The sequence below is a fragment of the Nelumbo nucifera genome, chromosome 3, assembly GCF_055504915.1.
Source record: "Nelumbo nucifera cultivar China Antique chromosome 3, China Antique-T2T, whole genome shotgun sequence".
NCBI lineage: Eukaryota > Viridiplantae > Streptophyta > Magnoliopsida > Proteales > Nelumbonaceae > Nelumbo > Nelumbo nucifera.
This window is the reverse complement of record NC_142651.1, coordinates 93,848,837-93,862,580: the sequence shown is the minus strand read 5'-3', so window position 1 is coordinate 93,862,580 and position 13,744 is coordinate 93,848,837. Positions and strand designations below refer to the sequence as shown.

General features: G+C 38.5%; 1 protein-coding gene and 1 pseudogene across 1 annotated transcript; both read left to right on the top strand.

Annotated features, from left to right (window-relative positions):
• The first annotated feature begins 5,901 nt into the window (after positions 1 to 5,901).
• Positions 5,902 to 7,479, top strand: LOC148801733 (RING-H2 finger protein ATL2-like; annotated as a pseudogene).
• Positions 7,480 to 10,026: 2,547 nt separating this feature from the next.
• LOC104586586 (aquaporin NIP1-1-like) lies at positions 10,027 to 13,020 on the top strand. The gene is made up of 5 exons (XM_010243871.3): positions 10,027 to 10,470; positions 10,550 to 10,774; positions 11,717 to 11,914; positions 12,353 to 12,414; positions 12,531 to 13,020. Exons 1-5 carry the CDS (start codon positions 10,309 to 10,311, stop codon positions 12,745 to 12,747), a joined length of 864 nt encoding a protein of 287 aa, XP_010242173.1. The 5' UTR covers positions 10,027 to 10,308; the 3' UTR covers positions 12,748 to 13,020.
• Positions 13,021 to 13,744: the final 724 nt, after the last annotated feature.

Genomic DNA, 13,744 nt, shown 5'->3' with positions numbered 1-13,744 from the left:
ATGACTTCTTTGCTTTCGGTTTTTTTTTTTTAAACTTTGTTTGAGTCGGGTCATGGAGTGGATTCACAACTAGAATTTAAGGCACCAAAACAATAGTTTGTCATATTTTTCAAGGATTTAATCTTGTATTAGTGCCAAGAAAACTTTGGCATTTTTAGAAAAAAAATATCAAGGAAAAACAAATGTCTAGAGAATTGACTAGGCATGGAAGCAGAAAAGGGAGAGGTTATGGCCTTATGGGTTAAAGGTTCAACTGAGGTCAAATTGGAGGTTGAATCACCTATTTTTAAGTACTTATTTAAATAAGTACTTAAAATAAGTGATACAAAACAAGGGCCTAGTGTAGTTGTTCAATCCACATGTGTTGTATATTCATACCATTTACATTTAACCACAAGGCTGGTAAGCTGTGCAGAGTTAGAATGCACCATGATCTTCTTCATTTTCAAACTTGAGCCCGCTTCAACTCCAACTAAAAGAGCTCTGATTTCTACATCATAACTGCCTTGAGCCTAATATTTAGAATCAGGATTTGTTCTTCACATTGACCTGACAGCACATTCTACCGTGTATTTAGAATATTTTTCTGTGAATAATAACATACAAGTACGGGAGATATTCCTAGCATTTAATTCGTTTGACTTAAGTTGCAACCATGTTGGGGTATTGGATGGCAAATGTGTGCAACCTGCATTACTTGTGAGTAATACATGTATTTAACCACTTATTTTTATGGGAACTGTTTAGGCTATATGATTTGTGAATTTGATGACTCACAATTCCCGCTTTTCTTCAACCACTTATTTTTAAGTACTTATTTAAATAAGTGATTATAAGGTTCAAAATTTTGACACAATACACCTCGTCTTGGGTGTATCATATCATATCTTTCGGGTCCCGGTATGCCTATTTATAGGTGTTTCAGGACCCCACTCTTTTTTAATGAAAAATAGATGTATTTAACTCCCCAAAAACCAAATTTTGAAAAAAAAAACTATAAAAAGAACCATGTTTCCACGTGTATCAAAGTATCGATATGCCTCTGCTGATACACAAAGACATATCGATACTTTGAACCATCAATACCTAATACGGGCCAAGTACATGTGTTGTATATTCATACCATTTACATTAACAACAAGGTTGATAAGCTGTGCTGTATAGAGTTAGAATGCACCATAATCTCACAGATCTATTGTATATTTGGAATAGAATGTTCTCTCCATAGCTGCCTTGAGCTTAGCATTTAGAATCAGGATTTGTTACTTATAGTGACCTCATATATTTGGAATATCTCTCCATGAATAATAACATACAAGTACGGGACTAGCATTTAATTCCTTTGACTTAATTGCAACCATGTTGGGGTATTGGATGGCAAATGTGCGTAACCTGCATTACTTGTAAATGGTCAGTAGAACCATCAATATGCAGATCAGTTGTAAATTATTCACCTTTTCAATGCTCCAACCCATGTAAACGGTGTGCTCTTGGAAGTACAAATAATTATAAGACAATGTTGGTGTTGTGATACTAGCGCACCCAGGATCAAGCAAACAATTGGCAAGAGTGGAAAACTAGAAAAGTAAAACAAAGCAACACAAGGCATGCGCATGTAGAGATTTGCATAGTTCAACTTATAGCCTACGTACTCATTCTCAAGTGTTAAAAGGAGAAGAAATCCATTGTGGAACAATAATATAAATTGCATTTATAGTGTTTCATTGCTTTTCACTAAACACTTGCTCCCAATACACCGGGAAATTCTCTATCTTTGTATCTCATACACTCTCCTACTCTCTTTTCTTGGCTCTCAAGATACAAGACTATTTATAAGAGAAACCCCAAACTGGATTATCCCCACAAAATTGAGAACTAAATGATTTTTCGAGCTTACAAAACCTTTGTTGTGAGTCTATAGTCCTAAGATTATGGGTTTGATCCCAACCTATGATTCCAAGCTATATAGTGAATCCAAATGATCTACGAGTTCGATGGCTCATGATTGCCACTTGCTTGTGATTCTAGATGAGCTGTGGATCCCACATTTCTACAAATCTAGATGTGTTGCAATTTTCAAATGACTGCAAATTCATACCTTCCACCGCAGATCACTATGAAATTTTACCTTTGGGTTTTCTTAACTTTGTTTAGATTAGGTCATGAAATGGATTTACAATTAGAATTCAAGACACCAACACAATAATTGGTCATATATTTTCATCGATTTAATATTATATTATTGCCGAGAAAAACAATGGTATTTTTCAAAAATAAAAAGGAAAAACCAGCATTCAAACTGGAGTAGGCATAAAAGTGGAAAAGAGAGAGGTTCATGGGTCAAAGGTTCACTAAGGTCGAACCAGAGGTCGAACTGTGATCACTTATATATGTTGCCATTGACATAAATACTATATATAATGTATCTTATATATAATAATACATTTGAATGCATTGGATGGATGGCTAATTTCCTAATTTTTAAAGCAAATGATTAGAGTTAAGCTTCTTGGCTTACATTTTGAAAATTAATGGTAATAGCTAATAGGACAATATATATAAATAAAAGGTTATGGGTTTATGTTTTGCCATGACCATTTTGAAATTTTCATTCATTTGGTTACCCAAGTGGTTTTATGAAACTGGTCTGGTTCACTGATTTTTCAATTAAAATGATTGTTCGGCCGGTTTTGACCAATATTAATTTATGACTTCCAATTTTTATAGTATGACCAAACAGGCCAGGGGTACAATTAAAATTCAACCAATCTGGTCCAATTTCTAAACATTAGGGATAACTTATTGTCAGAAATCTTTAACTGAAATAGCAGATTTATTAATATTTTTTATCTCGTTAATATTAGACCTGTTCATGGGCTGGGCCGGGCCGGGCCTTTACTCATCATTAATGGAAATATGTTAGGCTCGAGCCCGAGCCCGACCCAACCAACGGACCTATAACTTGGGCCTGAGTCTGGCCTTGATAAAAAGCCCGAAGCCCGACCTAATAAAAAAAATTACAATTTTCCCTATTCAAATTAGAATTAAAAATTCAGATGTTTTTTTTTCTTATATAAATGAACAATGAGCCTATAAGATGGTTTTTTTCCCTTTCTTATACGTTTTAAAATACAGTTTGACATTCTTAAATCAAAAGATTTATTCAAATTGACATAATCACATAACCCTTTTTAAGTCTAATTTTAGGTCGGGCCGGGTCGGGCTATTTTGACAAAACCCAAGCCCGACTCGAATTTATTGCGGGCCAGGCTTTTTGGCCCGAGTTTAAGCCTGCAGGCCTATAAACATATTCAAGCCTGTCCGGGGGCCGGGCCGGGCCGGCCCATCGTGCCACCCAGCCCATGAACAGGTCTAATTAATATATTTTCTTTTATGAATTATTATTAACAACGTAACATAATACGACCTCCCTCCTTCCTGGTTCTTTTCGTCCTTTGTTTTTGGAATTAGAGGCAAAAATTAGTTCATGAGATGTAACAAAACTTATTTATACTGTATTTGTTTGATTTTAAGAAATCAATTTTCTATGCATTTTGAATGTAATATATGTATGCAAATGATATTTTGTTGATATAATATCTCAGGAGACATAGTTTCTAACCATGTAAAGAAAGACAGGTTATCCATGTTGTGCCGGTGAGTCGTATGTACACCTTATCATTAATTCTATTAATCTTGGGTGTGGGTCTATAACTGCAGCACCAATACCCAAAAGAAAGAAAAAAATAGGGATAATTAGACTGTACTCCATCTCAGAAATCTGAAATTACAGTCTCCTCTGCGTCTATTAGTAGCGCTTTTATAAATCACATATTGCCCATGGATTTGGTATCCATCTATGATCAATATTCATCCCACCTGTACGATAGGTCTAAGATTTGTAGAGGTAGACTGAATAATAAAAACCATAAAATAAATGTACATAAAATTATATTTTTTGAATTTTGCTCCAAACTATTTAACCAAAACTTTTTCCAACCACATTTTTTTTTCGAAGTAATAACCTTTGTAGGGTATTGATAGGCTGGTTATAGGGTCGGGTTAGGATTACGCATATTCAACTTTATGGTTGAGTTAGGGTTTTAATTCTTTGACCTAATTTGGGTTTGGGTTTTGGCTGATTCATTCCGTTGGGTCATTATACTCCTACATGTATACATAGAATTCTTGTAACTTTTTTATTTCTAACTCCATAACCATAAAGTGTATGATTTTTTATATGTTAATTTTGATTTTCTTATTTTTTTAAATGAAAAAATACATTTTAAAATCTATAAAACAAATTTCTAATTACTTAAATTAATGATTTTTAAGTTTTCAAAATATGTTGAAAATCCAATTGAAATGTTATGATTTAATCAGGTTAATGTTGGTCTCGGATTGGGTATAGAAATTATGCATTTTGGAGTTAAGTCAGGTTTAAATTGAGACATTGAAGGATCGAGTTAGTGTTGAGACAATTCCATGCCAAAACCGACCCGTTTGACATCCCTAAACCTGTGAAATGAACACACTTTTTTTCCATAAAACAAGCGGATCAAGTGAGACCCGATATCATATAAAATGGAATGCATGGCGAGTGACCAAGTGAACTACCGGATCATTAATCTACATTATTCAACTACTAATCTCTCATCATACTTACATTTGGCTATAGATCACTACATTCTAAATAGGCAGCAGCCATATACCAAGAAAGGGGTTGGGGATGGGCCCGGTGGCAGCAGCCCAGAAGCCATGAGTTGAATCAGATAGGCTCAGACAATGACGTTAATGAGGAACCAAATAAAATACTCAATATCTATAGAAAAGAATTTTGAGATGAATTTGTCGTTAATGAATATATAGTATGTGGATCAGATGGTTAGATGGTGATAGGTCAACCTACTGGGTCAATTCTAGGCATAGGATATCTAACCCATGATACAGTGTTTGTAATTCTACGGACAATATTTATGATAACTAACGCCCCGTTTAGTTCATAGGAATAGGGGTTTAGGATGTGTTATTCTGATTCCAATTGTTTGGTTGTGTAGAATTGAAATTCTATTCTTATTCTTGCTGGAATAGCATTCCCCTAGAATGGCCCTTTATTCTTCTGAAATCTCATTAATGCTAGTTTTAATTTTCATTTCTATTCTTGTCTGAATCAGATATACTATGGAAATAAATCATTCCAATTCCGATTCCAATTCCATCTATGAATCAAATGGACCATAAAATATCTCTCATCATGATTTATTTTGATTTTAGAGACGATATTTCTCCTAGCTTTTAACAATTAGAAATGACAATAAGACAGGATAGGAATGGGGAGCCACTCTCCAACCCCATTCCTATCAATGGGAACAGGTTTCCCATTCCCATTCCAACAGAAATCCCCAATTTTCCGTTATTTTTTAAATTAAATATTATAATTTATAATCCTATCAAAATAGATTCAAATATATTTAAATATATTTTTTAGAAAAATTAATACAAATGTATTAAGCACAAATTTATATACATGACTAAGGAGTGGTGGGGAGCGGTCCCCGCCCTTTTCCCACCTGTGGGGATGGAAATTCCCCCTCCCGATATGCGCATCGTTCGTGCAGGGTGGATATGCGCCACACGTCCTTAAAACGTGTGCGTCATAAAAACGTGCGAGTCCCTCTCACCACCCTCTCGCTGAATCGATCCAACGCTGCATGCTGGTTCTCGATTTCGCATACATGGACCGGTCCGCCACGTCTCTCTCTCCTCCGCAGTCTCCATCCTCCCTCTCCCTCTCACTCCCGTCTAGCGTCAGGGTTCTACTTTCAACTGGCTAGTGACCAGAGAAACCAGCGATCGGCGACCGACTCGCATACCTTTTCTTGCTTCAGCCTTAAATCTTAATGGCGTACTGTTATCCTCTGCCTCCACATCTACGCCCGTTGGTTACTCACAAGGTCCCGTAGGCGCCACAACTTCCGCCGCAGCTGACACTGGACCCACATAGTCTTCACCACCTCCAACCCCGTCGCTTCCGCTTACACCGTTTCTCGGGGTCTTGATGCATTGGTTCTGAAAGCTCTCTCCATCTTCGTCTATTCCTCCGACACACACAAGGAAGTACTGGAATGCACCGTGTGCCTATCCGAGTTCGAGGAGAACGAGAAGGGTCGTCTCCTCCCAAGATACAAGCACAGCTTCCATATCGATTGCATAGATATGTGGTTCCACTCTCACTCTACTTGCCCACATTGCCGAAAACCAGTCCAACCCGATATTCCCGCCCCTGCGGCTGAAACTCCGGTTGAGGTCGTTATCCCTGTGAGCGAACCTCCCGAGACAGAAGTCCAGTCGATTACTGGGCTTTACCCAGGGTGTCACCACTATGAAAATGAAACAAGTCGCACCCTGCATGTCTTCTTCTTCCTCTTCCTCCTTCAGCACCGGCGGAATCAACGTCTTTAGGGTCCCGAAGGAAGCCATTAGAGCTGGCGGGTGTTTCAATTGAGGTGCCTAGAAGGAACAACGAAGGATTCAGAGGTGTGGATGAGGAGGTAGGCTTGGGATTGCCAGCAGGCCAGGGTTCAAGTCACCGGGAAGTCGGATTCTATCGTTAAAGAGGATATTGAGCAGAGATCAAAGAGCTGGACTTTCTTCTCCTGCGGCAATGATGCCGAGTTGCAGCTCTACCACACAGACCGTGGAGAGATTTAGGAAGATCCTTTCGGAGCTTGAGCGCGAGCAGAAGGGTAGAGAAGCTACGGAGAATGCAAAATCCGAGCTTCAGACCTCGTTCAATCGCTTGAAGGTGCTCGCGCATGAGGCAATCAAGAAGCGCGACGAGAGTGGGAGGCAGAGGGAGGAAGCGTTGCGTGAGAAGGAAGAACTTTTGAGATCCAATGAGAGAATTTCAGGGGAATTGGCGGAGGCTCTGAGACAAACAAATCAGTTGAGGCAAGGGGACGCTCATATGCTTGTCGAGGTTGCTGAGAACTGCGTCGGAAGGGGACGATGAAGACGCCGGTTGCTGCTCATATGCGATGTCAAAAGTCCGGCGGTTGAAGCAACCGTAGGTCGCGTGGCACGCTCTTACGCTGCACGAACGATGCCTTGACTGAGAGTGAAGCCGGACTCCGTTCCAACAACCTTTACAACCTTACGTTGGGAATATCTCCGTAGTTATGTGGTTTATTTTATGGGAGATATTCCCTCTGCAACCAAGGTTGCAAGGGGCTGCTAGAATGGTGTAAGGTTGCAAGGGGCTGTTCGAACGGTGCAAGCACCGGCTTGCCTTGACAGAAGTCGAACTGAAAATGATCCACATTCCCGACAGAGGATCATACAGGGATCCAAAAAATTGGGGAAAATTGCTTTGTGGACCGCGAAATGCTTAATTGATGCTTAGAGATTATCTTGACACTGATCCTCGTCAGCATGAAACGACCTGGTCAATGATCATACCACGACAGTGATCCCTTGCAAGAAAAGAATTCATCGGCTATTTTGCCAACAATCGGCAGCCGTGCATGCAGGGAGGCCAAGCGTTGGAATTTTGTTTACTTGCCACGTAGGTGAAATTGATGGCCAGATTAGGGCTTCTGTTCACCTACAATGTAACAATAAATTATTCACATTTCTTGTAGATTTGAGTCCAACCAACTTATTGAGAGACTCAAAATTATTAATAGATTTTAGATAATTCCCCTGATTAAAGGAAAATCAATAATTAATATCTCATGATCTAAATTTGAGGGCCAGTTGATCGCCTACTGTGGAGGAAATCAATCCTTCTAATCTTGCATGGATCAAGGGTGAGGGTCCAATTCAAAACTTCTCCAAATCAGTCCATTCAAAACGACAATAGTCATTTAATCACTTCAATGACCAAAATACCCCATCACCATTCCAAACATGTTTCAGTACCAACACAAGGTAGGGGTTAAGGTTCTGTTTGCTATCTTGCAGTTTCTTTATAAAGCGTTTTGGCGTTGATCAATAAAAATTAACGAGGATTATGAACAGTTAAATCATATGAGCCCCTTAAACTGAAAAATCAAAAGTACATGTCGGGACTGATCATTGCTGTTTAGAGTTGTTTTAAGTAACAAGAGTAATTTGTATTCATCAACTCAAAACATTTCTGATTATATAACATGACAATTTATATTTTAGGGAAAATTCTCAATTAGTACCTTGTATTTTGAGTTTAGTGTCATTTTGGTCTCTGAACTTTAAAATGTGACAATTCAGTACTCGAATTTTTAAAATGTGACAATTCAGTACCCACCGTTAGTTAGCCATTAAGTGACATTTGAGAAAATACAAATGCCCTTATAGTTTCATCTAATTTTTTTTTTATTAACCATCCATAGAAAAAATTAATAGTCCTAAATCCTTGTCTCTTTTATTCAAGAAATTTGGAGTCACCAAAATAACCGCTCAAACATAACCCTAACTTTCTTGAATGGAAGAAACAAGGATTTGGGACTGTAAATTTTTTGTCAACATTTGTATGGTTGATAAAGAAAATTAAATGACACTCGAAGGGCATTTGTGTCCTTTTTAAATATCACTTAACAACATGTTAACTAATGATTAATGGCAAATAGATACTGAATTGTCACATTTTGAAGGTTTAAGTACTGAATTATCACATTTTAAAGTTTGGAAACCAAAATGGCACTAGGCACAAAGTGAATTTCTCCTATATTTTAACATCGATTTCTATTGATCAACCAAAACATTTCAATTTAGCGAAGGAGTGGCAATGATATCAAACACAACCTACCTATCAACCTTTAAAGAGGTCTTTGGTTCCATTGCCATTGCCACATCAGTGCTATATCAGTCATTCAACTTCAGTGGTCGAATCCACTGTTTTGTTAGCCATTTTTAAGAAATAACCAAACAAAATGGTAAAACATCGCATCCATTCTTAAAAATCAGCATCACTTTCGTAAACATCATTTTGATTTTTGTTGGGAAAAGGTTTTGGCATCAATCCACAGTCAGGATTCATCCCGGGTGACTGATGTGGGTTATGAGCCAATGAAACCAAGCACCTCCAAACATTTCTGTGTTCTGAGCAAGGTTTTCAAAACCAGACCGGATCAGCTGGTAAAAATCAGGAACTCCGTTTTACCCCAGAATTGTTATTTTGCCAAAAACCATTGATTTGGTCAGCAAACCGCTAACCTGGGCAATCAAACTGTCCAATGGTTTTAGCCATTCTTTTTTTGTCAAAACAGGCCATCCATTCGATTCAAATGATCGAACCGGACTCCTGACCAGTTCTTTGTCCGATTCAATTTTAAAAACCTTGGTTCTGAGAAAATATTAGACCTTTGTAAATGGCAATGAAACAAACACCACCTAAGTGGACTCCAATCTTCACCCTAAATATCTCTCTCAAGTCTCAAAAGAGCCTATGATTATTTACCGAAAAAAATGGGGGCCCGTAATTGAATCAAAATCCATAAAAAAAGGAAGAAAATTTGCATTCAAATTCTCTCATTCCCCAACTTGATAACCTGGTAACCTTGTGTTCACACAAGTCACGACTATGACCAACCATTTTCTAATTTATCATCTATTCATCTCTATGAAATGGGTTGATTGAGGTTTTGTGCACTTAATTAATTTCAATAAAAAAACAATAACTTAATTTAGATGACAGTACAAAGTACAAACACTATTAGGGTTAGATCTATCAACGACAGAATCAAAAAAGGGTGGATGAGTAATTTAGCAGAAGCCAAGAAGGAAATTCATTTCTAGGCTTTTTTATGCATTCGGTAATCGGTATTCCCATCCAGAAATGGAAAAACCCACAGAAAGGGATGAAGGCATTCTGTTTTTCTGCTCTATTTATTACTGTTATTAATATTGATTGCTGTTATTAAATTTTAATTGATAGATGGTAGAACTTCAAATCTTTTTTATCTGTTCTTCCGGTGGGTTGTTGAAGAGCTTTCAATGCTCACAGCTCACTCTCCTTCCTCAAGCCAAGACCATCACAAACTTTCAACCATCTCCACTCAAAAGTCCTCGTAAACCACCTTCTGTGAACAATAAGAAAAGTTGTCTTTTGGGTTTTTGGTCAATGCATCTCTGTTTGTGACCCCACTTCTGCTTCTTTCTTCTTCCTCTTTTGGGCTTCTGGATCTCTATAAATTCAGCTGTCTTCTGGGTTCTTGCCACTTTCTCCATGGTTGAACACATGAATTAAGTGTTTGGTTCTCTGACTTTCTTATCTTTATCCCTTTTATCTTCTCGTCTCTTTTCCTTGCTGGGTTGGTGGAAGTAGCTCAGATGGGTGAGATCTCTGGAACTAATGCTAATTACGAGAAATCCATGGAAGGAGGAGTTGTGCTGAATGTCAAAGACAGTGAAGTCCCAGTCCCTCAAGAGGTGGGGGATCAGAAAACCAACGAAGATAAAGGCTGTAGTCTCTCTGTACCTTTCTTGCAGAAGGTTCTCTCTCTCTCTCTCTCTGGTTCTTAGTATTAATTTGATAACTATGTTATTGACTGTGAATTCGAACCTGGTTCAGTTGATTGCAGAGGTTTTCGGTACATATTTTTTGATATTTGCTGGGTGTGCGTCGGTGATAGTGAATTTGAGCAAAGACAAGGTGGTGACGTTCCCTGGGATATGCGTTGTGTGGGGACTAGTGGTGATGGTCATGGTCTATTCCGTCGGCCACATCTCCGGCGCTCACTTCAACCCCGCCGTCACCATCGCCTTTGCAACTTGCCGGAGATTCCCATGGAAACAGGTAAACAAGCAGAGCAATTAAGCAAGTAATACAGTGAATAGTGATCTCCCCTTCAACTTCAATTATGGCATCTGTCAGTAAAAGAAAATAGTTTTCTACTTTTCTAGCCTCCGGCAGGAGACATGATGATGATTAGCTTATCAATTAGTTCAGTTCTTCCAAAAATCTATGGGCCTACACGGCATTTTCTTTGGGTGGGCCAAGTGGGCCATATGTGGGCTCTCTAGCTTTGAAGTTACGTGTACGGTGTTTTTAGAGGTTGGGGTCCTATTGGAAATGATGTATTAGGCTTAAAGGAATCTTAGGGCTTCCAAATATAAAACATGCTTTTTAATTTTTTTTTATTCACCTTGCCGAGTGGGGGGTCTATACTCTTCCTCCCGACCGCCTGGAAAAATTATAAATAAAATAAATTGAATTCGTCTTTAAGAAATGGAGGAAAATTAGTCATAACTACCACAACTACCACAACTACCACAACTGTAGTGAGTAACGGCAAATCTCTTGGCACTGTCATGGGCTAATGACCCACATCTCATTTTCATTAGTGGGACCGACTACCTAAAGGGTGATGGACTCGTGGATTTTACTTTCTAGTTTCTGATAAACATGTCTACACTGTGAATTGTGTTTGGGCTTGATATAGAAATGCAATACAGGAATAGTCAATTGGGTTTTTGTAGTTTTGGATTTGAGGTTGGCTTACCAACCCAAGACCCACCAAGAGATTCCCTGAGATCAGATAGTGTAGAGTACTGTAGACCAGCAACTGATATTTGGTTGAAATTAAGGTTGGTCTTGGTTGATCATCCTCCTATCACAACCTAATGCAGCTTCAGTCTTCCATTGTTTCTGGTTTGAATCAGGTACTGATCTATCGTCTCTAATCCCCTATGCTTTTGTTTAATTCCACCATTTTTCATTCTCCATGGTGTGATGCAGGTGCCAGCCTACGTAGTCGCACAGGTCCTTGGCTCGACGCTTGCAAGCGGGACCCTTCGGTTACTATTTGATGGGAAGCCTGAGCACTTTTTTGGAACAATACCAGCTGGGTCGAATTTACAGTCATTAGTTCTGGAGTTTATAATCTCTTTCTATCTCATGTTCGTCATCTCTGGTGTCGCAACTGATAACCGAGCGGTTAGTTCTTCTGCACACAAGACTTAGAATTCAACTCTGAGGGTACATTTGGTTCATATCAGAATCAGAATCAGTATTAAAATCTCTTTAAATCGGAATCAGAACTCGAATTAGAATAAGTTGGAATGAGAACTTAAATGGGGAATGCCATTCCAGCAAGAATGGCAATAGAATTCCGATTCCGTCCAATCAAACAGTTGGAATCCATTTCGATTCAGATTCCAGACCCCCTACCCCCTATTCCTGCAACCTAAACAGACCCTAAATAGATTGGATTAGGCTTTTAGACTGCAAGAGCTAGGAGAACAGCTTCCAGCCTGCTCCAGTTGGATCAAGCATGGCTTGGGCTGGAAAATGCACAACTTCTACTCAGAGTAGAGATTTCTTTTCTTTGTCTGCTTTTCAATCTCTCAGAAAAAGGAAATTGATTTGTTGCAGATTGGTGAACTTGCTGGGCTGGCCGTGGGAGCTACTGTCTTGCTAAATGTGCTTATTGCAGGGTATGTTGATTTGTTAATTCTTAAACAAATTTGATTGATTGGATTGGTTAATTGAATTCATCTGCTTCATAATGAGGCCAATAAGAAAAACCTTTGCTGCTGTGTCTGATGAACAGGCCAATATCAGGGGCATCCATGAACCCAGCCAGGACTTTGGGACCGGCGTTCATAGCGAACCGGTTTGAGGGGATATGGGTTTACATGGTTGGACCCATTTGCGGGACGGTATCGGGTGCTTGGGCCTACAATATTATCCGGTTCACCAACAAACCATTGCGCGAGATTACAAGGAGTGGTTCTTTCCTCAAGAGCTTGAACTTTACTAAGAACTAAAAAAAGAAAAGAAGGCATTTTGTTTTCTTTGGGGAGGGGGGAGGTATATGTAACCTTTATACCTACAAACGATGAAAGCTTCTAATCTGTAGTTTTAATGGAGAAAGGCATCTCTTTCTCTTTAATTCTGTTTGACTGTTTCCATCTTTGTCATTTACCCATGATTTTGTTTTTTCTTTGTCAGCCTATCCCATCAGTCAGTGAATTAACTTTGGCAAAAACTATTTTGAAATTATTCAGCAAGTGATATATGGAGTTCTTTTTCATTTATGGTACATAGAATTTGCAAAATTCTGTAGCTCCAGATTCCACACATTCCCATAATTTATAAATGGAGAGAGAGAGAGAGATGATTTCAGATCGAGTTTCATCTAAAACAGAACAAGGTTCAAGTGTTCAACCTTAACTCAGGCTACATGTTCGAACTCATTGAATGAACAAGATGTAGTTCCCAAAACAGGGTCCCAAATAACTGGAGTGATCGAGATATCTGATGTAGAATAAACTCTCGAATGTCCCAATGTTTAAATGCCACCACTTCGAAAGAGCTCCGTGCTTCAAGACAACGCCTTTATGTCTAAAAGAAGAAGCTAGATTGCCCAAATCATAGCAAAAATAATGCATCGGTTATCAGTTTTTTAGGTGGTGTTTGGAATGAATGCTGTTCTCTCAGAAAAGAGTGCTGTATAGGTATGATGTTTTCTCAGAAAAAAGTTTTTCGGGTTTTTTATTTGGTATCATTGATGTTTCTGTCACATAGGCATTTTTCAATGCCATTTATCAGCATGCTATTACTATTACTAGCAATAGTAGAAAAAATGGGAAAACATCCTCTTTTCTCAGACCACATCTTTCCCAATTTCTAAAATGTGGTTTAAGAAAACACTTCTCCTAAAAATAGTTAACCAAACATCAAGCATTTTTCAAAAAATGGATTTCAATCATCATCAGCCGTTTTCAAAGAAATGGTATTGATGCCAAACACCTACTTAAATAT

What these genes read in the sequence shown, in the direction of transcription:
- LOC104586586 (XM_010243871.3), top strand. Translation starts at nt 10,309, where the DNA reads ATGGGTGAGATCTCTGGAACTAATGCTAATTACGAGAAATCCATGGAA. An exon ending in TCGCAACTGATAACCGAGCG is followed by an intron (nt 11,915 to 12,352) that starts GTTAGTTCTTCT and finishes GATTTGTTGCAG; the next exon opens with ATTGGTGAACTTGCTGGGCT. An exon ending in CTAAATGTGCTTATTGCAGG is followed by an intron (nt 12,415 to 12,530) that starts GTATGTTGATTT and finishes TCTGATGAACAG; the next exon opens with GCCAATATCAGGGGCATCCA.